Source organism: Trachurus japonicus, chromosome 4, assembly GCF_045865225.1.
Source record: "Trachurus japonicus isolate A0001 chromosome 4, Traja_1.0".
Lineage (NCBI taxonomy): Eukaryota > Metazoa > Chordata > Actinopteri > Carangiformes > Carangidae > Trachurus > Trachurus japonicus.
Window position 1 is genome coordinate 16335556 of NC_140910.1, and position 25047 is coordinate 16360602.

Below are 25047 nucleotides of genomic sequence, written 5' to 3' on the forward strand. Positions count from 1 at the left end.
TCAGGGTTTGTTTTTGTTGTCTGACCTGAAGTAAAAAAAAATGTATCAAGAAATTACCGAGTTCTCAACAAGTCATGTTTTGTTGACTAGCCTTGTTGATTAATTGCAGCCGAGTAGTGGCTATTTTCTTGGTGTCTGGAGAAATACTACAACTACACTGCACGGTGGGGGGCATCTCTCAAGGGGAGTAAATTCAACCATAATTTAATCATCCAACGATGAAATGAAGAATAGGTGTTGCCTCCTGTCTTGTCCTCTGACATATTAGTGCGACGTTGTGCGTCGACGCCTTGTGTTGTTGGGCCTTTCTTTCGCCGGCGCTGTCTCTTTAAGCCATCCTCCTGATCCTCAGCGGGTCAGCAGGGGGTTCAAAAAGAAGAAGATAGCGGTCCTAATTACGTCACGCCCCCTCGGCTTTTTTTTCCTCCTTTTCTCATAAACACGCGCTGTCCCCGTTTCCACGCAGCAGTTGATTTCTATTGAAAGCGGTTACAGAGGGAGCGCGTCTTGTCGAGAGAGAGAGAGAGAGAAAAAAAAACGCAGCCTGAAACACGTTGACAAGCCGGGAGCAGCGGCGGAGAGAGAGAGAGAGAGAGAGAGAGAGAGCGCCTTCTTCTCCTTCTTCAACAGGATAATAATCCCTCCCGTGTGTTTTCTGCCTTCTCCTTCCTGCTGGAATAACTTGTCTGGTCTAGGATCTGCCGCGCTAGCCCATGAGGCGGCTCAGAGACGTTATATAATAAGGCGAATAACGGACAAGAGATGAAAACCGTACGTTACGGCGGAGCGGCACAATAACCGCATGTGCTGCCGCTGCTACGGGCTCGGGCTTTGGCGCTGAAAGAAGAAGCAGAGGAAGAAGAAGAAAGAAAAAAAAGAAGCGTCAGACCTCCACTTGAATTTGTTGACGTGAATGCGTGTGCTCCATCACGTTTCGGGTTAATTAATTCAAGTGGCGAGCTAGCTTGGGGGAGCTGCTGCTGCTGCTGCTGCCGCTGCTGCTGCCAATGCTGGTACAGTCACTATTGTGTGCGTTTGATTTAACTTAGCTTAGGCGGCTAACCAGCACCAGGACGCCGCCTGCCTGCCTGCCTCCCGCCGCTGATGATCCCGTGTGCGTAGCGGAATGATGGTCAGAAGAAACCTCAGACAACAGACAGGCGCTAATGGCTCAGATTAACGCCGAAAGCCCTATTTACTAATTGGTTCGTATGATTATCAAATCCAGCCACAAAGGCGGTGTTGTCTGGTTTGGACCTGGTGGGCCCTCCTTAGCTATCATTCATAAAAAAAAAAAAACTATCCTTTTAACGCCAAGAATGGGCCCCATGTCGTAAAATAGGAAAACAAAGAATTAGGCTACTGAAGAAGCGTAAGCTGGTTAGATAAGCTTATTTTGTCGTTTTTAGGTGAGCTAGCAAGCCGGTTGACAGATTAGTCACACATAGCCCTGGACAGTGCTGCTGCTTCCTGGACTCGCTCTGGTCTGGTCCCTCCGTTGGAGTAATTTTTTCCTCCCGGTTTCCACGTTTTTCTTGCCTCTGCGCCGCCGCCGCACCACCACCACCACCACGATGAGCGGTCACAGCGGAGACGCAGGCTCCGGCTCGCAGGAAGTGGAGCCCATGCCGGGGTATCTGGACCTCGTCACCAGAGCCTCCACGGTCATGCTGGGCGCATGGAGGGACTGTAGCTCCTGCGGTCTGGAGCTCTCCAAACGGACTCTCCTGGATAACGCGTACATTACCTGGACCGAAATCGCCCTGTTCTTTTTTTGCGCCTTTTTGTGGACGCAGGTCAGGCGGGGACTGACAGAAAGTCTGTTTAAGGTGAGTGAGGCAGACACAGACACACGAACACGTACAGGTATACAGATCTCCCCCCAAGGCATCACAGGTGTAACTTATTTGCATCCCTAATCAATGGGTTTAGTGGCTAATTGTCTCCAATTAGAGCCCCTGTAGACTGCAGGCTGTGGCCTCTGTGCCTCCCATCTCATCTCCCAGGGACAGCACATGCTCTGTGCAGTGTGCTCTGTGCAGTTGAAAATGTGAGGCAGTGGGTGTAATAGCAGGAGAGGGAGACTGTAACAGATGTGAAAAAATAATGGCTCCAGTTGTAGATTGGAGATATAGGAAAAGTCAGGAGGAGCCCGGTGTCAGCCAGGCAGCTTAACCACAACCACAGAGTCAGAAAAATATTAACCTGATCCAGAGTCTACCACAAACACAGCTGGTGTATACACACAGTTTTCCGATTCTCCGGTTCTCATTTGGGTCTTCCGAGTCATTCAAGATGGTGGCAGGTTCAAGTAGGGTAAGGAAGTGCTCACATGTAACCCAGCCAGCCCTAACAATATTGTGTACTGTAGCAGCCATGAGGTTCAAGTCGGAAAACCCTGGCCATGCTCTGTCTGTGTCATTCTCTCTTTGTCTCTCTCTCTCTCTCTCTGTGTGTGTGGAGGGGGGTAACAGAGATGACAAGGTCTCCTAGGGGAAGAAATGTGTGCAGCATAGACAACACCCTTATCTACACAGCCAAACATTTGACCTGATAATGTGTATCAAATAAAAATGATAAAAGCTAAACATTCTTTTATGTACTGCAGTCCTCACATTTTTTGCTCGAGCTGTTTTGGAAGAATATTTTGTAGTGCATGTGACTGGACTGCCGGCTGAATTACCCACATAATAATGTCACAAGTTAAAGCAGCATCTATTTCTTCTTTGGTTTCCTTTTTTATTTTTTTTATTTTTTTAATTTTAATTCTGATAATACTTACTCAGTACAACCCAAACATGATTTTCCACATTGCTTTCCATCTTGACAGTTATACTAATATTGATGCTTTTAGATATCTGCTGGTGCTTTTAGGTACTTTTTGGAACATGGCGGCCAAATCATTAATCACAATTATGTCAAATTACTAATGATGCAGATGTCTCCCCTCTCTTTCAGTTTACCCCTGTCTATTCTATAAGGTTAATCCAAAACACATCATTTTTTATAATTTTACATCCCAACATTAGTATCTCGAAATAATCAATCACATCAGTCTTGTGCCTGGATTTGCACCATTTCAGCTTCATACACCCAGCAATATTACATCAGGGAATGGCTGCCTTGGTTTAAATTGTCTGGAAGATCTCAGTTACCAGTACTAATATTGTATCAGCTGATTTACAAATTTGCCTTTATCGCATCTCCATCATTTTACTACCACCATGATTTTTTTGGAAACAAGACTCTGTGAGACCTTTGATACATGCTGATAATGCAAAACTAAAGAAAAACATTGGCATTCTTTCTTCAGGTTATTAAGGACCTTAAGAGTGCACTTACAAGACTGCAGTGTCTCTAAAAGCAGCATCACTATATCGTTTCTAACCACAATATGTCACAAAGAGGCCAGATGCTCCGGCTATGCTCTGACAGATTGGCCTTATGCCCGGGTCTCCTATATTCGCTCCATCCATTCAACTCCTGAGCACCTCCATGCAGTTGGTGCTGCCAGGGAGGGGCCGTCTTTCCACACATAGCCAGGATGTGGCCTCAGGCTTGTTATACTGCCATCATCGTGGGTGGGGGTGGAGTGTCTACACGTGGTAGATGTTACGATGATGACGCTATAGCAGCCTGCCGTAGCTCAGGGCCCCATGTGTGAGGCCAGATGTGGCCAGAGAATGCAAAGAATGAGGCCTGTTTCTCCTTTTACATTACATATATGTATGTGTGATGCCTTGACTCCTATAGAACAGTATGGGACTTGGTTCAAGGCCTGTGAAAAATTACGTGATTTTTTTAATCTAAATGAATTAAGAATTAGTCGGCATGCCCTTGGTTATTTAGTGCATGTGTAAATCCACATCTACAGTGCTTACATTAGGGATACAGGGGATGAGTTCAGTGTAAGGTCAGCCAAGCTGAGTTAATGCAATATGAGTATTACTGTTATACATCACAGAAGCAAGGGTGGGCTGTCAGAAGTGTACAACCTCAGTATTTGAGGTCTTATTTGAGTACAGCCTATGCCACTGACTCACACAATAGGATGGTCTCCCACTTGGCAAGTTGAATACTAAGCAAACAACAATTAATATAGTATTGTGTTGCCCATGATTGAGTATGGGGTTTTCACAGCATCAGGGAACAATCACATTGCAGAATGGTGGCAGTCGAAGCTCACAAGACCATGTAATGCTAAATGTTTGCTCAGACCACAGTGCACATGTAATCCTATACTGTTGTGTTTTTGTTAAGACTGTGGTGATCTAGTAATGTGAGAATGTTTCCTCTTCTGACATGCAATAAAGATGCCACTTAAGTACTTTGAAGAATGGTGCACCAAAGAAATTATTTATACATCATTAGTGCTCTCACCTAAAGAGATGGATATTAGTTTGTCGCATCATCATGGTAAACTTTGTCTCTTTACAAATGTGTTCCTCACCCAAAACCAAGCTCTACTTGTAAAAGTTGCTGGGGCAATTAAGAAAATGTCTGCTGTGAGAGCTGATGGATAAAAATAATTAGTTTCCTGTTTTGTTACTTACAGGACTCGCAGTCACGTTTGAAGAATGAAACTTGACCCACTTAAAAACTGCTCTCACTCTGGTCTGCATTTTCCACTGTACAGATCCCAGTTGTGGGAGCAGCCCAAGATTTTTTACTTTGTGTGTTATATGCTGGAGTTGCACCATAGTGACAGTAGCAAAACAGTGGTGTGAAACATGTGACTATTAGTAATGCCAATTGCCGACCTTCTGCAAAATATATTTATTCATCTGTATTTTGGGAGGTTTATCTTTAGAGGTGGGACATCTATCACATCTAATGCTATCAAGCACCTGTGGGCTCTTGGTTCATGAAAAAGGCTGTTGAACATCTAAGAAATGAGGCCAACATTGCAAACCTGGAGGTCGTATAAATCGCCTTTTGTCCTGAATTGGACTCTGTATGTCTTCTACCTTTTATCTATTTGTGTTGCCCAAAGAGGGAGAACCAGATTCCACATGACAGCATCATTTCACATGTCAGTGAGCATGCTGTAGAGTGAGGTAAGGTGAGTGTTGGGGGTGGGGATGACCCCTGTGTGCAATCCTGTGTGACTGAGTGAGTGGTTTTCATCACATTTTACATTTGTTTTGAAGCTTGAGTGCACAAATTACAGCAGAACTGTAAATTAAACACAACTTGTTGATAAAACACTTGAGCTCTGGGTGTTACATAAAGACATTGTGGTGCATCATAATATCCTGACTCGTCCATCAGTGGGAGTGACACTTTAGATTAAAAACAAAGGCATCTTTTAAGCGAAACTGTACCATTCATCTCAGGAAATTGGATTGAGAAATGTTGAAATGTTGCTACTAGTACTTAGTAATCTTCTAATATGTCATGACAAAAAATTAGGACACTGAAAGTAGCTGTACTCCTTCCTCATTCTTTCAAAGTGCCTCTGCACAAACACGACAGTATGCAGAGCATGAGCAGGCTGGTGTGTCTGTTTGCCTGCACAATTTAAATAAATGGGTGTTCACCTGGTGGTTTATGAGTTGTGCATTGCATTTATGTGCACTTGTTCGCTTGAGTGTGTGACATCCGATACATGTGTTTGTGTGCTTAATGTTTTGTCAGTCAAAAGCATGCACAGCCCACTTTCTGATTTAGGAGCACAGGGCCTTCAGAGGATGAGGGTGGATCAGTATGAAGAAGAAGGTTTTTTTTTTTTTTTTTTTTTTAAAGCATCTGAGACAAAATGAGAGGATGAGAGTGGAAGAAGAGGAGATGGGGTAATCAGAGAGGATGAAGGAGCAAAAAAGGAAGGGGGGGAGTCGGAGGAAAGAAGGAACTGAGGAGAGAAGTGGGCTTGTCTATCTTGGCCTGAGCCTGCTGACTCAGCATGCAGCAGCCAATCATTAACACAATTTGCACACACTCTCACACATGCATTTGCTGGTGAAAGGACATGTGCTCTGTCTTTCACACTCGCAAGCAACTTCTGCCCACCGTGACACCGTCCGACTCTTAATATCCAGCAGCGTCGGACCACATGTTTTAAAAGGCAGCTCATATCTGCTCAGCACAGACAAACAAGGCAAGCTGTGGTCAAACCCTCTCAACAGCAGCAGCAGTTTATAACTGCTCTCATAAATGCCTCCCATATCCCCCTCACACACACACACACACACACACACACACACACACTCACTCAACACTTGTGCACGCTGAAGCAGTCACTCAAAGAGGAGAGCAGCGGTGTGCTTGCCAGCTCCAGCCATGTTGCAGAGCTTATCTTCCTGCAGAGAGCTGAGCAGCGCCTCATCCACCGCTGTTGTTCTAAATGTGAAAGCAGCCCGAGGTTTGACAAGGTCCCCGACCACAGATCCCAGATCACCTTCCACTAAGCTGCTGCTCATTGTTGTGCATTAGAGCCACAGAGAGAAACTTGATATTGGATTTGTGGTTAAGGGGAAGTGTTATCCATTCAGCCAAAAGTGCCCACTCAGGTGATACTTGCTTGTAATTTTAACACTGATTCCCTGAAGCTATTTGAAGTTTGCTTGTTATAAGAAACACACTGTCCTCTCCTCTCCTCTGGTGACTCCACTATCTAATTCATCATCACATGGCCTCTAGGCGAGCAGCACTTTTGCCATCACCTGACACGTGATCTATGGCTCTATGTGCTTCAAACTGTCATACATCATAAATACAAAGCACTTAAGGGTCCACAAAACTGTCAACCCCCCTGCTACCGAGACAAGTTGTGCTGCAACTAATCACCCTGATAGATGCAGCTTAGGAAGCCTAATTATATCTATCATGTTTGTTTACATCAATGTCATATGCTATATACATAACGTTTGTCTATGTATACATTGTACTATGTGTGTCTGGATTCTGAAAAAGGTTGAAGTTGATGTATTTCTGCACTGATGCTGGGCTTCGGCAGCCCGCAGGGTTGTTCCAGCTTATAATGCACTCAGCATCAAGCTGACCAGTTCAAATTTCCCAGTGATGTAATTGGTGGCATGCTGTTTTCCCCGTGTACCTGCCACTGGCTGAGACCATTAGTTTGTTAATTCGACTGGTTGATCAAAAGAAAAAGGCAACTAATGTGATTATTGACCATTTAAGTCATTTAAGCTATTATCTTTTATGGTTTTGACTTTGACTGAGTCTTGTTTGTACAAAACAAGCAATTTGATGATAAGACTTTTGGGTTTAGGGAAACTTTGAGAGGGATGCGTTGATGCATTTTATATGTTAGTTACGCAGACAACAGCAGTGTTACGCAAGTGTTTGTTCTGAGTATAATGTGCATTAGGAAAGAAAGAAAGTAGATCAATCAATTTGACAACAAACAATCAAAACAACATATAATTAAACAGTTTGTAGAATCTTCTCACACACTATAATGTATGAGCCTGTTGTTTTTGAAATCTTGCACATACTGAAAGCAGAAATGTGGAGTGGTTGGACACTACAGTCTTTAACATGGTGAATCATAGCTGAAACAGCCATGTATACCACTAGCTTCAGAGCAGGATCATGAATCAGCTGTGTTTGCGGACTGTGACAGTCAGACTCTGCTGGTCAACAGGAATGTGCTGCGAGGCCTTGACTGCTAAAGAGCCACTGTGGCCAGCCACTCAATCTTTTTCCTCTTCCTCTCTCTTTCTGTCTCACTTACGTATTTCCCTCCAGAAAGACACAGTGGACCGACTGTGATAAGACAAGAACACACTGTCACTGTAGGCTTCACACTTGGCAGCTGTCTCTGTTCTAACAAGGCTGCTCTATAACTGTGTGTGTGTGTGTGTGTGTGTCTCAGGGAAAATCAAAGCTAATTTTTTGTCTGCAAAATCACACATCATATCTCATGCACTCTTAGGCCATATCGCTCCCTCTCTATCTTTCTGTGCGCTTGTGTTCATTGAAGTCCACATGGGTGTTGATAATGATGTGGATGCTTCTATATGCTTTAGATTTGGTTGGATATCAGGAGCATCTTTGGATTCAGTTAGACCAGTGTCTGTCTGTCTGTCTCTCTCTGTCTTTGGAAGAGACGGTTACATACGCATGGTCACACAATCACAAAGGGAGCACTTTCCTTCACTAACTGTGATCACAATAGTTGCCTGTGGCATCTTTTCTTCTTCCTGTTCCCAAATTGCACGCCCATCTCATCGCTCCATCTTTCTCCTGTATATCTGTCTTTCTCTTAACGCTTGACCTAATTTTTAATCTCTTGTGCTATGCCCTCTCATTTCTTTTCCCTGCCTCGTCCCCACCCACCATGTGGTATTTGGGTTTGCATAGCCACATTGTAGCTAGTTAGCCCAGACACGTACGTTGCGAGTGGGACCAATGGGTGAATTTGTTGATGACTATTACTGAGGTTGCCTTGACAAAATGACTAGAGATAGAGACTACACAGACCACAAACCTGTCCCACCAACGCATGGCGTTGTGGTTAAAAATAACAAATATCTTCCGGTGGAGATAATGAATGTTTAAAATGTCTGATCCAGAACAGTGTCATTATTAAAATCTGTTGAAATGATCACATAATTGTCAAACACATAGTCTTTGAAAGTCTGTGAATTTAGATCATGTGAATTTAAGGCCATTTGAATTAAATTGAGAGAGACAGAGACAGAGAACATGTTAGGTTGTAATTACTAACACATGAATGAAAGTGAAAGTAGATCCAGCGTGGCATTGTTTCATATATTGCTCAGGTGTAAAGTCCCTCTGTGTAACCACACCGCACAACTCTCAGGGTTGTACATCTTCTTTATTCTGGGTGTTTCCCCAAACCAGAACCAATAGCCTTACCTTAATCCAAACATCCGATCACCATTTAACTTCATTACACCGTTAGTATAATGAGGCTTGTCCGCGATGTGGGAGCCTCACCCTATCTTCTCTCTCTGGTAGAAGCACACACTCATGGTATCACCTGTAGTGTCATGTGGCTTCGTAAGCAGTGTTAATAGTATTAATGATGAGCAGGGAGGGAAATCAACACAGGGTCAGTGTGACTCTATATTGAGATATAGATATACTCAATGTTTGTTTGATTAATTAAATGTCATCAGGAAGAAAAATCACAGAATTAACAGGCAGGTTTCCATGATTCACTTCCATATGGTGTTAAACCAGTGTGTTGTTTATATTGCAGAAATATAGTCACATGGTCATGGTTTTACAACTGCCCTGATCATTAAGAACTTGAATACAGCACAGTCAGCTGCTTCTTTAAGATGAACATTTGTTTTCACTTTTCATCCCATGTGTTGGAAACTCGTAAACAAAACAGTCGGCCTCATTTTACCCTCTTTGAACTTTGAAAAAAGCAAAAATTACACGACTGGAGACTCAAAGTGTTAGTTATAGAGTCCGGTGTGAGTGTCTTCTTATGTGTGCACGGGTTTTAAACCAGCTTTAGATTATCTGTGGGTGACTAATTATGGTGAGCTCATGAACCACCGCCTGTTGTTACATAGTACAAAAGATTGGCCTTTTGAACACACACACACACACACATTTATACTCATACACGGCCCTCATTCTCTGTGTGTTGCCAATGGCATAGATACTACATTATGAATGACAGCCATATGTCTTCTGGCGGTCAAATTGGACAGGAAGCAGCTTGAGTGAATATGTTCACACTTCACTAAGACAGCCTCTTATACCCTTTGTTGTTTTTACAGCTCACATGTAATTTTTGTATGTATAATGACAGAGACAAACACTGGGACACTGCTGCAGTTATAATATATTTAATTACAGTCACTCCTTTTCGTACATGTGAACTAAAGTCTGCAAAGTACAGCAGCTTGCTTTCATTGTTTTCTCTCCTTTTGTATACTCACTCTGTTTACATGTTTGAAATAAAGATTTCATTCATTCATCCATCCGCGGTGCTAATCAGTCACAGTGCATCACAAGCCTGATGTAAACAGACAGTAGATGTTAAAGTGCATGACTGTATGCTTCTCATCTGCTACAGCACGTCTGCACTACTGTACACCCAAGGGCTCCAGACTAACTGACCAGCCTCCTCACATGGTTGCATATGATTCTGTTCACAACTTGGTCCATTGTTTCCATAAAGGAGGCTCTGGGCTTTCCTCTTTATCTTAAAATGCAAAACTGTATCACTAGATTCTTTTTTAACAAGATCCAGCAGCATTCATGATTTTTGTAAAAGTATACCAACCTAAAAACATAATGAATCATGACATCCATCCTCTTATTTATGGACACAAACATTCACTAGGACTGTTAACATTTTGGGAGAGAAAGGCCAAGGGTACGGTGACCTCAAAAAAGCCATTCATCAAGAACATTTTGACAAAAATTCACAGAGAGACTAACGTTTAATATATAATGATGTGAACTGTGAGGTTGTAATTATAGTTAGTAAAAATGATTGAATCTTTTTTTTTGTCTTATGTCTAATGTGGACATTATAAATCATGTCCCAATGCTATGGCATAGTCAACAAAGCCATGAATCTGTGATACATTTGACAAAAAAACAGGTTTCAAATTGTAGTGCTGGAACTAAGTGTTTGTTTGAACTTAATCCAGTGAAAAGTCTTTTGCTGTGACGTTCATGTTCATTATCTTTGATGCTCCAGCAGTTAATTTGAGAACCAAGCGTGGCGTTAATACCTCCACTGGGATCAACTAATAGGCTAGACCAGGTGCAGCTGCTCTTTCTCTCTCTCTCTCTTCCTCACTCTCTCACACAATCAAATTATGACATGTGTTGGGGTCATATGAGTTTCCACGCAAAGGGCAGAAAAGCTTCAAAAGTCACAACCTCATTGAATATGTGTAATAATGTATGTGTGGCAGGAACTGAAACCAGCAATGCAGGTGCAGTTGTAGTTGTAGTCGTACAAAGTTCTTTACATAGTTCATTGGTTCATCTCGTACTATGAGACAAGTTCTTTTCAAAGTTCTTTCATTATTTAAGATATTTTAAGAACGTCAGTTAAATTCACGACAAAAGGTTATCATTATCTGCATGAAACCTTGACTTTGTAGTCATTTGTAGAGTAGCAAGTTTTGATTAGGTCACTTGTGTCGGTCTGAAAAATGTGCTTCATCTGTGATGAACAGTGGTAACCAATGAGGTTGAGCCAGCAAAGTCAAATATTTGAGTGTTTTTCTAATGCCCACAAGAGACTACACCAATCTACAGTGCATACATTGACACGTAAACTGTGCTCATCCACTCACTTGTGGAGGCGACGCGAGTCATCAGCCCTTATCCCCTCACATACTGACGTGCAAATGCAAAATGCTCAGTGGTGACAGTGGCGGTTATAATTGTGTTTTTAATCAAATCAGCTTCCAATGTTCAGCTTGAGTCAACATCAGTATGGCACCAGGTGTTGGACTGACCATATGGAGTCATGTGAGTTTTCCTGCTGGACCAGCAGTTAAAGGGATAGTTCATATGGAACATTCATATGGAAATACAAAAAATATTACCTGCTGTTTGATCACGTATTCGGATAACTTCATCCAAATGTGCTTTATGAAATATGAAATCCCATGATACTCAGGAAAAGTTTTTCTCTCAAGTTCATTGTAAGGGAAAATGTTGTGGTTTTAGTCTGTTTAATCATTTTAGAAACAAAGGAATGATCATTTAATCAATAAGGGTCAGCTGCTACTCTGAGTGGTAGCTGATGTCGGCAGTCACTTTGGATTGTCTTTTTAGACAATGGTATTTATGTACCTTGAACTGTTTGTTTATCTGTAACTGTCATGTATTTAAGGCTCAGTCATTCTGACAGTAGGGGTCCAGCCTCTTGATACCTTTGTGGTTGAGAGATGCTGCACCCTATTTGGCCTAATAGTATGACTCGTCTGTCTTTATTTTGATGATCATTGTTTATTATTTACTGGTTGTTCCTTTGGTTAGACAAAGGGTTGTATAAATCCCCAAACCCTTGGTAGGTCATGACAGTCATTACAGTGTGTTTCACCTTTGCTGATAATGAAGTATCCATTTCATGTTACCATGTCAAATTAAATGAACATGTGGGGCTTTGTGGAGATTTCCTTTCCATATATGCACATCAAATAGCAATCTCTTCTACAAAACTGTTAAACTGTCATTTCCTGTGGTGAAAGCACACAAGATTTGGCCTGATGACAAGGAACAGCTGGGACTATTATCTGCATTGTAGGTGCAAATTATAAAAGACGGCCTAGAGATGCTTGTATCTCTCTTCCTCTCACTGGGAATTTTTTAATGTGCAGAGGGAGCCCTGGAAACTGTTTAATATACAGACTTCATCAAGTTCATTCTACCTGCAGCTATGTAGCTAAATCAAATACATTTAAATGAGAAACAGGTTTTAAACCGGCGGGTGCACTTGTCAGCAAGGGCAGAGCAAACATACAGTATGTGTGCGTGTTCTTCCTAAATGTGATAAGTATGTGAGATACTTTTTCTGTTTTATTCATGGGTTGAATTGGTTAAAGCAGAAGTAAGCGGAACATTTGTGTTAATATGAGTCTTAAATAGTTATATCTTCCGACAGCAATCACTTATATAGAGTGTTTGGTCCGAAACACGGGTCTGTCAGTCACTCTGCTCTGCTGTAAGCCGAGGAGAAAACTTTTCTTGTATCCTACAACCTTTATCCAATGAGGAGAGAGAACAGCATAAAGGGGCGGTCCTCTCTGTGTGTGCAGCCAAGGGATGCGCCTGAATGTGGTGACGTAGGGACGAGGGCGGGGACTGCTAACTCCATCTGCTGACAAGAAGTTAGCCAAAACGACCGGATTGCTTACTTCTGCTTTAAGGTCCTCACAGGGTGTCTTTTACCTATTGTCGACTTTTTTTTTTTGTGAGTCACATAGAAATTACCAGCTGACTCATCTCCCAGCATGCATCATAACTGTCTACCATAAGCCTCAAACACTTCCAGTGAGTAGGCAGAATATGGATGCAAAGGGGTCATGGCTGAAAAAGCTGCCATTATTCAACATTAATAAGCTGGAGAGGTTAGGAGAGAGAGGGGGAGACAAGAAAAGCACAATACTCGATTTTTCACAGGACTCGGCTCTGTTTAATACGCCTCATACTTTTAACGCTGAGACTTTGCTGCCACATTATTGTTTGTTGTTGCTGCTTCGACTTGTGAATAAACTGCTTGACAGTTTAATAATAATGTAGCCTGGTTCCATACCTGAGGATGTGTCATGCAGTGGTGACTATCTGGCTGCTTAGGCACATGAGTGAGTTGGAGGAAATGTTTTGTCGCCACCTGTTTATGAAGAAATCACATTCATTTTTCTTGTAGAAAATGTTGAATTTCCTCCGCAGAAACTCTCCTGGCCGAGTATAAGTTCTGATCCTTTGATAAGAAGGGAGAGATACAAGTTGTGCATAAAGTTTTAAGGGCAAAAGGTAACTCTGACTCCCACAATGCACTTTGGGAAGAGTTTTTTCCCCAAGTTTTCATATCCTCTGCTACTGCTGAAAAATAAAAACGTTTTTTTTCTTGAGTCTCTCGTGGTTGAATTCAGCAACCATGGCATGATAACAACTGTGATGATGAAGTGTTCTTCACCATGGCAACAGCAGTTGAGGCTCATGGGTATTGTTGTATTACAATGTAGAGCCATGCACCATGCCAGAATAATGGATACAACATTATTTCTTAGAAACAAAGCAGAAATGATTCAAACTGGTCGCCAGAACATAAAGATAGAATAGATAGGATTTTTTTTTTCTTTTTGAACTAGGTTCAGTTGTTAACACATGTGAACTGTAAATGACTTGACAGGATGAATAAATTGTCGGCTATAAATCAAGTAGAGCAAACAAAATAAAACAAACCAGCCTCTTGGGATAAGTAAGGCCAATAAAGTTCATAATCTTTTGAAAGAGGAATTGTAGAATAAAAGGAAGAAGCATAAGTGCTCACTTGACAGAATTGCAGCAGGTAACATGTTTTGTTTTTATTATTGAATTCCTAGTGAACCTAAAACCTGCATCACATCATTTAGACAGTGTCTTTTCTACCACATGGAAGAGCAGCAAAGGAAGAATCCCTTCCTCCTCTGTCTGAGGCAGGAGCTTCATCCCCCATGACAGCTGTCCACTTGTTAAGACCAACAGGGTAGATGGCTGGGGTGTGGTGGGTGAGCTCATTTTATTTATATAGAGGTAGATATTGTGTTTGGGGGCAAGTAGTATTAAGGGTATATTTGGTTTGGAAGATGGCAGACTAGGGTAAATACTATTGAATATAGTAAAGAAAAAAAAAGTTCTACAGGACATCTCATACACTGTGTCTATGAACTATTGCAACAGATTATCACGCCATATTTATTCTACATACATATACACAGTCTGGAAAGTTATGTAAAAAGAGTGTCCATCTCCAGAACTGATTTAAAAATGTCACCGAGATGGAGAGAGTGAGGTTCGGTCCGACCCAGTAAGACAGACTGATGCTAGACAGAGCTAAAGGACTGAAAGGAGGGTGAGTGAGAGAGCAAGCCTTATTGAACAGATCCACACATGAGCCAGCATCCTGACTCACTGGCCCAGTTTATCTTCTTATGCAACAGGCCAATGGAGCCCATTCTCTCCTCGCTCGTCACTTGCTTCCAGGAAGGGCAGAGGAGAGGGAGAAACAAAACTTTTTAGAGAGTGTGTGTGTGTGAGTGTGTGTGTGTCATGTGGGGGTGGAAGTGGGGAGGGGTGAGGGAGTGAAAGAGAGAGCAGTGTTGGTGCAGCTGCAGATTAGCAGAGAAAGAGGGGAAAGGACAGATGAGCCAGGATTGAAGTGAACCAATGATGGAGGAAGTTTTTATCCACTCTACGGCTTTGACAGCATCCCTGCATGGTTGCTAGGGGGAACCACTCATTTGTCGTCAAGTCCCTTTCACAGCGGCTATAATTTTCTTAGCTGTCTTTCTTCCATTTTCTTTTTCTGCATCTCTTTTGAGGCAGTTTCTCTTAGCAGGGAGAGAGAGAGAGAGAGAGAGGCAGTGGCGGTCAGTGAAATGAAAGCTAGTGATGCTGCCCTGAGCTAGAGAATGAGTTCAGCCAGCGTCTGTCTGTCAGAGGCAAAAAGGAAGAGTGCAGGGGAGCTGCTGAATGGTCCTAGGTCCCAGCTGAGTGTAATTCAAGGCCCTGTCATCTATCCAACAGAGGACGAATGGATTATCTCAATGTCCTTGACCCACTATACCCCCCCCCCCAACTCTGTGTTGCTGGCATAGAAGTCTACGTGGTAAATAGAGTGGGTAAATAGGACCAAGAGGGATGGTGGGTTGTGTGGCACATCAAAACAAGACTGGATAGCAGGCTGTAATATAATCTCAGAATCTGCATTTGAAACAAAGACTGTGTCCCTGCTGTGTTGCTTTCAGACAGGACCAGAACATATAAAGAGGCCAACTCTATCCACAACTAGGAGGGGGGAAAACTGTCACATTTCCCCAATATACACCTCAAGTAACTAAACCTGAAACACAGATCTGCTCGCCTTGGTGCCAGGTCGCATCAGTCACCCCAGAGTGGTATCACCTGACAGCGAAGCCAAGCCAGTGAAGGACAAAAAAAACATTTAAATATTTAAATATAGTATCCTCTTATTTGCCTGGAATTATCTTCCTTCGCTCAGATTTGACTTTCTAGAAAAAACAAGGCTTGACATGGTGGTTTAAAGGTTCACTGCCACTAGATGTTGCACTACTAGACTACCAGCACCTCAGACCAAAATAAATGCTTTGTCGGCTCCACAGTCTTAGTCAGAAGGGTCCAACAAAGGCCCTCATCACACACAAACATTAGCCTGCATTAGTATTCCTGGAATATGCTCAACAGCTATGCAACAGTAAGCCAACTAGCTATAGCAACATCTGTAACTGGTCAGTGATGCAGCTGGTAACAACACTAACAACTGGTAAAAAAAAAACGCAGACAGATCCGGGAAACACACTGATGGTGTCCGATACACTTTACGGATCTGTAAACCACACGCACACACACACACACACACACACACACACACACACATATATGGTTTATTTATTTTAAAGCCCAGACTGCCTGTACTCTTGTATCAGCAGTTTAAAAATAGTATGAGGAAAGATTTCACAACTCTGAGAGCTATCACAATGATAGAGTAAACTGGAGAATTTCTTATTCATGTTCCAAGGTAATTTATATACTTGTGTGTGTTTGATTGGCCTGCTGCGGTGCTGTGCAGGGATGACGTCTCACATTTTGCTTTTGCTCTGTTGCAGTAGTTGTGCTGGGTTCAGCAGCAGCTCACTGGTTTCCTGGAGCTCTCTGTGTTGGCACACTCACTACTTAAGTGCAGTGCTGCTAACGTCAGTCTGCACATGGCCTCAGGCTGCATCTTTAGTGTTTGTTTCTGGGACTTTCAGCTAGGACTAGACTAATGTGAGTTAATAGCAAGTGGAGTTTATCTTTTCACTTTGGTTTTTCTTATTTTTTTGTTTGATCATTTTTCTTCTATTACCAGTATTTTTAAAACACTACTTTTGAACCCCCCCCCCCCCTCTGAACACAGAGAAAGCAACATCTAGCAATAGTCAGCATTAGTAAACGTCATACAGAGATGATGTGGCCAATTGCAAGTTCCAACACAGTCTGGAATGGGGCTGAATTGTTACCATTGTGCTTTTGTACCAAGCCAGGTTTCAAACAGGAACGCCAGGCCAGAGGATTTCCTCCTCTTCTGAATATCTTTGAGTTGTGGACTGTGGTTCAGATACGTAGACATTTCTCATTATTTTCTGAAACCAAATGATGAAGTCTAATGTGTAGAAAGGCAAATCTGCATGACCTTTTGCTGTAAAACAAGGTTGAAACTCTCTCGAACAGTCACTTCTCACACAAGTTCACACGTAGCGTAGACGTAGCCACAGAGATAGTTTAGATGACACAGACGATAGGATGTGGATATATGAGCAATAGTAGGAAATGTAACTGCGGTGAGACGACAGTACAGATGTGAGCTGCAGTGGCATGGACTCGATCAGCCTCTTCTGTATTTCAGTCTTTCTGAGCGTCCATGAGTGTGCGTAGGCTTGTGTTTTTGTGTGTGTTGGGGGGTGGGGGGGGGGGGGGGGGCAGATGATGTGGTGGAAGACTTGAGGGGGGGGGTATGCTGTGTGCTGACAGCTGGCCTCTATAAATAAATGTCGCAGGCAGGGGGGGGGGGGGGGGGACATGGGGGCGGATAGAGAGAGAGGGAGAGGGAGAGAGATGGAAGGAGGGAGCTGGGAAGAATGGGGCAGAGGATGGGAGGGCCGTTAGGGAGCGACTGATACAGATGTACTGAACAAGGACTTGAAAGAATGTGGTGAGTGGCCTGCACTCCATCAGCGGCCCTCGGTGGGGTCATGTGCTCTCTGCATGATAGCCTCTCTTTCTCTAAATGTGTCAACGACCCAAGACTGCAAAGTGGTACATTTTATCTCACATCTGTGTTGCCGTGTCAGCTTCCTTCCTTCTCTTGTGTTGAATCCTTTGTGAAGCAGGAACCTCATCAAATCCAGAAAAGAAAAGAGAGGCAAAGGAAATACAATTTAGATCAGGAAAAAAATGGATTAAAGACAGAGTACGGGTGTTTTTTTTAATTTTATGAACAGACAGGAAAAGTATTAACCTGAATTCCTGTGTAAGTGACCGTCTTAATACTACTGGTTTACATTTAAGCCGTAGCCACGCTCTCCTTGATTAATTTGTCATGCGTTCGGCCACTGAGCCTCGTCGGATCGTGTCCTGTAGACGAGCTGCTTAGTAACAAGTGATTGAGATGTATCACTGACACAGGCCACTTTCACTTTCCTGCCTCTAGTTACACAGTTTCATTGCTTTCCAAAGGTGTGTGTGTGTGTGTGCGTGGGGCATTTTGTTTACGAGCTGGGTTTGGTTTCCTGTCTGGCACAGTGAAGAAACACTGAACACCTGCCTGTCTCGCTGCCGAACCAACGTACCTGTGTGACCTATGGTACCTGTCTGTCAGCTCGTCTCGTCTTTGAACCTCCTTTAAATGTTTGCCTGGCCTTCAGATTAGTTATGATTGTCACATACTCAGTTGCTTTTTTCCGCCCGAATTTCTTACAACTGAATGATTATCCATTATGGAGAATATCTGCTGTCACAACAGGGAGGGGGAGGCGGAGGGAAAACTAAAAAGGGAAGAAGGTGGAAGAAGGAAGAGGAGGAGGCAGTAAGACTGGGGAGGGGAAGGAGGTAGATAACGTAGTCCCATAACGAGTAGGTGGGCGGGGTCACGTTATCAGGCCGCATCAGCACGTTTGGAGTCTTCTCTCTGACTTCCTCCATTTCTGCTTGCATGGCAAACCATTAAGCAGACTTGTGAAAGACATGTTTCTGTGGGCAGTCACATGCTCGTAGTGAAGGCTACTGTAGCTTTCTGATGATGACGCATGTTCACAATCGGAAATGAGAATGCATGAAAGTTATTATGCATGATAAATACACATATTTGTGTGTGTGTGTGTGTGTGTTTAAACATAATCCTGACACTGTTAGTAACACTGGCAGCAGCCCAGACAGTGGGTCAGCTTACACTTTCTATTGGCATCGCAATAAACCACACTATAAAAAATGAATAAACAATCAACTTAAGTTTTTTCTTAATACAACTGAGTCAGTAAATCCGTTTTTTGCCGTTTCATTGTGTGGGGTCATCTCTTTTTGTGTGTGTGTGTGTCAGCTGTCTTGTGTAGTTTACTTTGTGTCTTGAACGTTGCGTGGTATTTCATTATGTTTACTTGAATACAGAGACCAGTGCTCTCATGGTGTCAGCTCCTATTTGGCCCCTTTTGTTTTCCACCAACAGTGTTTATGAGTTCAGAAAAAATGTTCCCTATAACAGTTACAGCCCCTCTAAAAAACATCTGTCGTCCAACCAGCCTTCCCTCCAAGACCTCTCTCTCTTAATGTCCCTCCTCTTCTGCAATCCACAGAATGAAATTTGAAAAAACCTAATGTGAAAAAAAGCTATGTTTTTATTTTTTTTTATTCATGTTTTGTCTTGGTTGTTCAGCACAAAACAAAAGCAGCTCTTTACAAGAAAACAGACACGGCTATTCCTCTCAGCTCAGAGGCCAGAAAAGTACATTAAGCGTGTGTGAGCAATATGCGCAATGAATTGTTTGCTTCACCACACAATATTGAATTGAGGGCCTCATATTGAATGTACGATCGTGTGAGAGAGAGCGGCATCTAAATTAATCAGTTGTTCTGTCCAGAGACTTCCCTGCAGTTCCCCCAGCTGCAGGCCTGTAGAAAACAGCTAAATGAATTCCAAGTGTGACTTCCTCACCCCCACCCCCCACCCTCTCCCCCTCTCCCCCTCTCCTCACCCCCCCGCCTGACTCTTGTTCTTCTCTCTGCTCTGTTGCTGCAGCCTCTAGCACAGTGGTGCAGGCTGCTGCCCAAAGATGCTGCCAAGATGCCGGAGAGCGCGTGGAAGCTGGTCTTCTACACCATGTCGTGGTCCTACAGCACCTACCTGCTCTTCTTCACCTCCTACTCCTTTTTCCATGACCCGCCCTCTGTCTTCTACAGTAAGACACACAGCAACAGACAATCTATTAATCCAATGTCATTCAAAAGTCCATTTACTTAGAACTTTGTGAACTTCGTGTTAAGGATCTGTGCAACTCTGCTCCTCCTCCTCACTTTAAATAAAACACATGTGTAAAATCTATTTCTGAGCATATTAGATTAAAATTGAACTACTGTATTGACTTGGTTATTTGAGGCTGCTCCATATTAGATAAACATCTACCTCAGAAAAGCATACCTTACAGCACTCTAACGGAATAATGTTCTTACTCAACCACAAAGGGTGGGCAAGAATGAAAAAGCAGCAGGCCCGAGCCTATAGAGACTCTGGGGGTGAAATGCCACTTTGACTATTCAAATAGAAAGATATTTATAGCAGTATATACAGGATGTACACAGCCTTGTGGTTCCAAGCCTTTGGGTGTCATCAGTGTTGCAGTTATTGATAGAAAACACTTATTTTTACTAAATCTAATTGAGAGTAGTAAGTGTATTTTATAGATTTATACTGTATGTATTTATATTTTCTTCATTTGTTATAGAAAGGCATAGACATGATCTAGAAAGAAACAAACCCAATGGGAGCAAAGGTTTATGATATGTTACATTAAGACAAAGTGATCTGTATAATTGTATCTAATGGGGAATAGTCATTATTTGAAAGTTGTGTGATGACTATCATTGCATTGCTAATGGAAGATAGATGTGTAATGGGGGTTTCACTTATAATCCAGAGATGTCTTTTATAGTCTCTCCCATCAGACAAGGAGGGCTCCCATCCAGCGCCACTGCTCAGAGTGGAGCTGGCAACAGTGCCAGGTTCATCTCTCATAGCTGCAGTCAGCCTGAGATCTGTGCAGTGTAATGTGGCCGGACGGTTAGGGAGAGAGAGAGGGAGACAGACAGAGAGATGTGAAGCTACAAAGAAAAGGTGAGGATGTGGGGAAATGAGGCAGGGGGGGGGACAGTGTGGCATTAGTGAGGGGGCGGGTTGGGGAGACCTGAGGAGAAAAGAGGGAAAAGAAAGCTTCAGTCTCTGGATGAAAAGATGGGGCTTTGGTTCCCATGCATCCCCTTGGCAGCGCTTTTGTTGTGATCCATCTAGCAGCCCTCTTCTCAATGTTTAATGACGGAAGGTCCAATCAATAAACATTGCACGCAGTCCAAACGTAACCCCATCCCACAAGAGACAAACCTCACTCAAACATCGGAGGAGAAAGTTTCCATTCAACATCTGATAGGTTTCAGAGACATGAGCTGCAGCCCAGTAGCCTTAACACACATTTAGCCTGTCCCCCCCTTACTACTTAAGAGGCTTGCTCGGACTCTCTGGAGGGTAAACCTGATCCCTGCAGCCTCCTCCCACACTAACCCCACCACCACCGACCGGACGTCACTGTATATAGTTCACTATCTTGAGATAATGGTTATACTCTACTCATGTTTAACTGGGTGTATGTAACAATGACACTGCTGTATATACCGTACAACATATCCCTCAGTGTCAGCTGAAGAGTGCATACCTCTGCAACTCCCTGTGCATATATTATGATTATACAAACTGTTTCATTTTAATCTGAATCTAGTGTCAGATCTCTATCAAAATGCACATATTGGGTGAAATTATAGTGTGAGGCTGATGGAGGCCATCGTTTTTTGGAAAGCACAACCACTGCACAATTTGAAAGCCTGCTGAGTTCCAGCCTAACTCTTGTCACGTTGCTACACTGCCACCTATAGACAGCATACTGCCATATTTATTTATTTTTATTAATATGAAATACGCCATTATTTGAGCATAAAGTAAAATGAAGCGGCTGGCCTGACCGCATCTTTTATTTACAACCCTCACATTTGTTAATAATTGATTTAAAAGACAAATAATGATATTTCCTGTACACATAATTTGTCTTGAGGGCAGGAATCTAGATAAACGTTTTGCTTTGCAGTCCACATGTTCTGTGCTAAAAATAAAGTGGCTTACAAATGTCAACATAGTAGTGTGTAACACCGAGTCAGGACATGTCTCAAAAACAATTGCAGGGAGGATGTTCTCCTGAAGCCGCTTTATCAGCTGATTTTAGTTCAAGTTGATATGTAATTTACACCATGTTGCAGTGAAACACATTTTGCTTTGACTTTCTCTCACCTCTTAAAATACAATATATTTATGAAAATAAGTAACCCAAAATAAACTATTAAAACTGCCAAATAATAAAGAAAAAAAATAAAAATTTAAGATTAAAACAGAAGACAAATTCTGTATCAGCTCCTAGCATCTCATTATGTCCTCTACTCGTTCCTCCAGACTGGAAGAGTGGTATGCCAGTGCCTACAGATATCGCCATAGCCTACCTGATCCAGGGCAGCTTCTATGGCCACTCCATCTATGCCACAGTCTACATGGACGCCTGGAGGAAGGACTCTGCTGTCATGGTGGTCCACCACATCATCACACTGGCGCTCATTTGCTTCTCCTATGCCTTCAGGTATTTCTGTTCGAAAAAAAAAACAAACTACTCTCATCAGAAACAACAGAACTGTAATGCAGCAGCTGTTCCGTCAGATAATCTCTAGACTTTATTTCAAAGCGTCCTATCATTCTATTTATGCTTACAGTACATTACCACATCTTGACACAGAGCAGACACACAGCCAGGCCAAGGTTGCAGATGCACTGAGTCTTATAGTGATGAATTACTCTCTGGTCATTGTAGTTCATCAACACGCTGTCAGCACCTGGCAGCATTCAATCTTGTTTCATGCATTACTGCACCCATGAACAGAAACTTATGTCGTTGCGTGATTTTGCTTTTTTTTTTCTGGGTGCAAACATGCAAACATTCAAACTGAAACATCAATAGAACACAAAACAGTGTATGTGTGTGTTTGTGTGTGGTTTTCAGCTTGCAAATACAGGGATTTTACAGAAAAGAGGAGATCAAAGCCATAGTTGTCACAGTTCAGCAAGAAGTAGAGCAGAAACGGGGAAAACTGATAAAGTCAAAATCAAAATTGCTCCGGTGGCTTCATGTAAAGTAATTAAATGGAAATAAAATGCAGAGCAGCTGAAAGGAAATTGATTGTTACACCAGAGAAACAGCTCAAAATAAACTGCACCGCTCCTGGTTGTGTTGCGTCTTTTTTCCGCTGACTGTACACAATGTTTAATAAACCATTACAGTCACTGAAAAGCATGTAAGAGCTTGTGTTAGAGATAAAGTCAAATGCACAACGACTGTAACCGTATGTTTCCCTGCCTCTCAGATACCACAACGTCGGGATCCTGGTGTTGTTCCTCCACGACATCAACGACATCCAGCTGGAGTTCACCAAGCTCAACGTCTACCTGAAGTCCAGAGGTGGAGGCTATTACCTGCTCAACGACATTCTGTCCAACATGGGCTCTGTCAGCTTCAGCATCACTTGGTGAGGCTCAGTACACCCCCCCCCCCACACACACACACACACACACACACACACACACACACACACCCACACACACTGATTTATTTTCTGTCTCTTTTCCTCTCTTCTTGCCTCATTTATTCCCCATCGCCGCTGAATGTTTTGCAATCTTGACACCATCATCATCTTCCTGCCTGCCTCTTACTCACTCATGAACATAGTGAAGATGAATAGATATGTATAATATTTCTATTTCTGCTCTTTCGCTGTGTTTCTCTCAGGTTCTGGTTCCGTCTCTACTGGTTTCCTCTCAAAGTGCTGTACGCCACATGTGTGTCCAGCCTTCAGTCTGTGCCCAACATCCCCTTCTACTTCTTCTTCAATACTCTTCTCCTCGCCCTGCTGCTCATGAACATCTACTGGTTCCTGGTGAGGAAACACACAGATACTCAAGCACAAAGAAGGACTCCCAATTTTCCAAACATTTATGACGGATGTTCTTTTTTTTTTTGACGCAATCTGATCCCTTTGTATTTTCCCATATTTTCTCCCCCCTCTTTTTTCAGTTCATTGTTATTTTTGTAGTGAAGGTGCTAAAGCTGAAGGAGGTGAATGATGTCAGAGAGTACGAGGACGAATCAACAGCACAGAAAAACCAGCACAGAAAACCTCAGGCAGCGAACGACAACGATGATGCTGGACATCACAACTCTGCCCAGGGGTGAGCTGCACCTTCACATGCTGACGTTTGTTTCATTAGGCAGAGAGGCTCCGGCTAAGCGCTGAGAAATACCAGCAGCCAACTCTTGGCAGGTTCTCACTGTAAATGGTGAGTTTGTTTTTAGTAGCAGACGGTTTGGCAGGAAAACCAAACCCGGCGTTTTGAGGTGGTGATGTTTGTAGAATTTCCTCATCACTTAATTATTACTCGAGAGGGAATTTACATACAGACATGAGCTGCACAGAGTTGGACCACACCAGAGCACTGCCTGGTACCAACAGCTGTATTACTGCTACCAGATGGAGACTTATCAAACTGCTAAAAGCAAAATAGGACTTCATCAAATTAAAACAAGATTAACTCCTACTCGCAAAATTAGAAGCACCCGTTGAAAACGTGCACACGTGTATATAGTTCAATTTTCCATATACTTCCATTAGAACAGGCTTTGTCTGAGTGAAGTGCTGTAAACAGTGGTGAACAGTCTGCTCCTCAGGGATGGGTTAAATGCAGAGAAAGAATTTCACTGTACTAGCTGTATATGTGACTAATAAAGTACCTTTAGCTGCTCATTACAAGTGAAGTCGGCAGACACGATAACGTGAACCGCAACAGATCTGAGAATACAACAACAATGTGAATCCAGAAATAGTTTTTAGAAGTCTGCTTCTTTTAATGATATCTCTTGCATTTCTCATCCATACAATGCCAAAGTCTACGCTGCACTTAATCGTGTCATTAGCAAGACATATGCCAAGATTGACGTCAATCAGGTGAACCGTTAGAGAGATACCGTGTGTGATTAATATACCGACAGACACAAAGACAGTCCTTACATTTATAGATATATAAACTATTCATCAGACTTCTTTGAAGTTAACATTTTCTTGAATGTAAGAAGGAGATATTGGAAAACAATAAGTATAAAATCTTAAGAAGAACATTTTGATGTCTATCTAATTCTAATGCAAAATCACAGACAGATTGATGGACAGTTAGCACACAAATGCTTCCTGTTTATGTGAAATGATGAAAGACACTGTGCTATGACACAGACACTATTGAATCAGCATGTAGCTAATGCAAATGTAATGTTTACTGTTGTTTATATTTGCTAGTCTGCTTATCCAACACTGCAACTGCTTGTCCTTTTTCTTCTGGCTTGTATGTGCTACCAATGAAACCAATGCATTGTGTAAGGCAGTGACCTTTACTAATGCGTAAATGAGCACTCAGCACTTTTCAATAGTGAGCTTTAAACAAGAAAACGCTAACTTGACTGAAAC

General features: G+C 42.6%; 1 protein-coding gene across 1 annotated transcript in view; it reads left to right on the forward strand.

Moving 5' to 3' along the window:
- The first annotated feature begins 531 nt into the window (after positions 1 to 531).
- The window catches only part of cers1 (ceramide synthase 1), a 29294-nt gene continuing 4778 nt past the window's right edge, over positions 532 to 25047 (forward strand). The window contains exons 1-6 of the mRNA XM_085774358.1: positions 532 to 1829; positions 19472 to 19631; positions 21941 to 22121; positions 22900 to 23061; positions 23322 to 23469; positions 23607 to 23761. Of these exons, the coding sequence (XP_085630484.1) occupies positions 1575 to 1829; positions 19472 to 19631; positions 21941 to 22121; positions 22900 to 23061; positions 23322 to 23469; positions 23607 to 23761 (1061 nt within the window). The 5' untranslated portion in view covers positions 532 to 1574. The remainder of the gene's footprint in view (positions 1830 to 19471; positions 19632 to 21940; positions 22122 to 22899; positions 23062 to 23321; positions 23470 to 23606; positions 23762 to 25047) is intronic.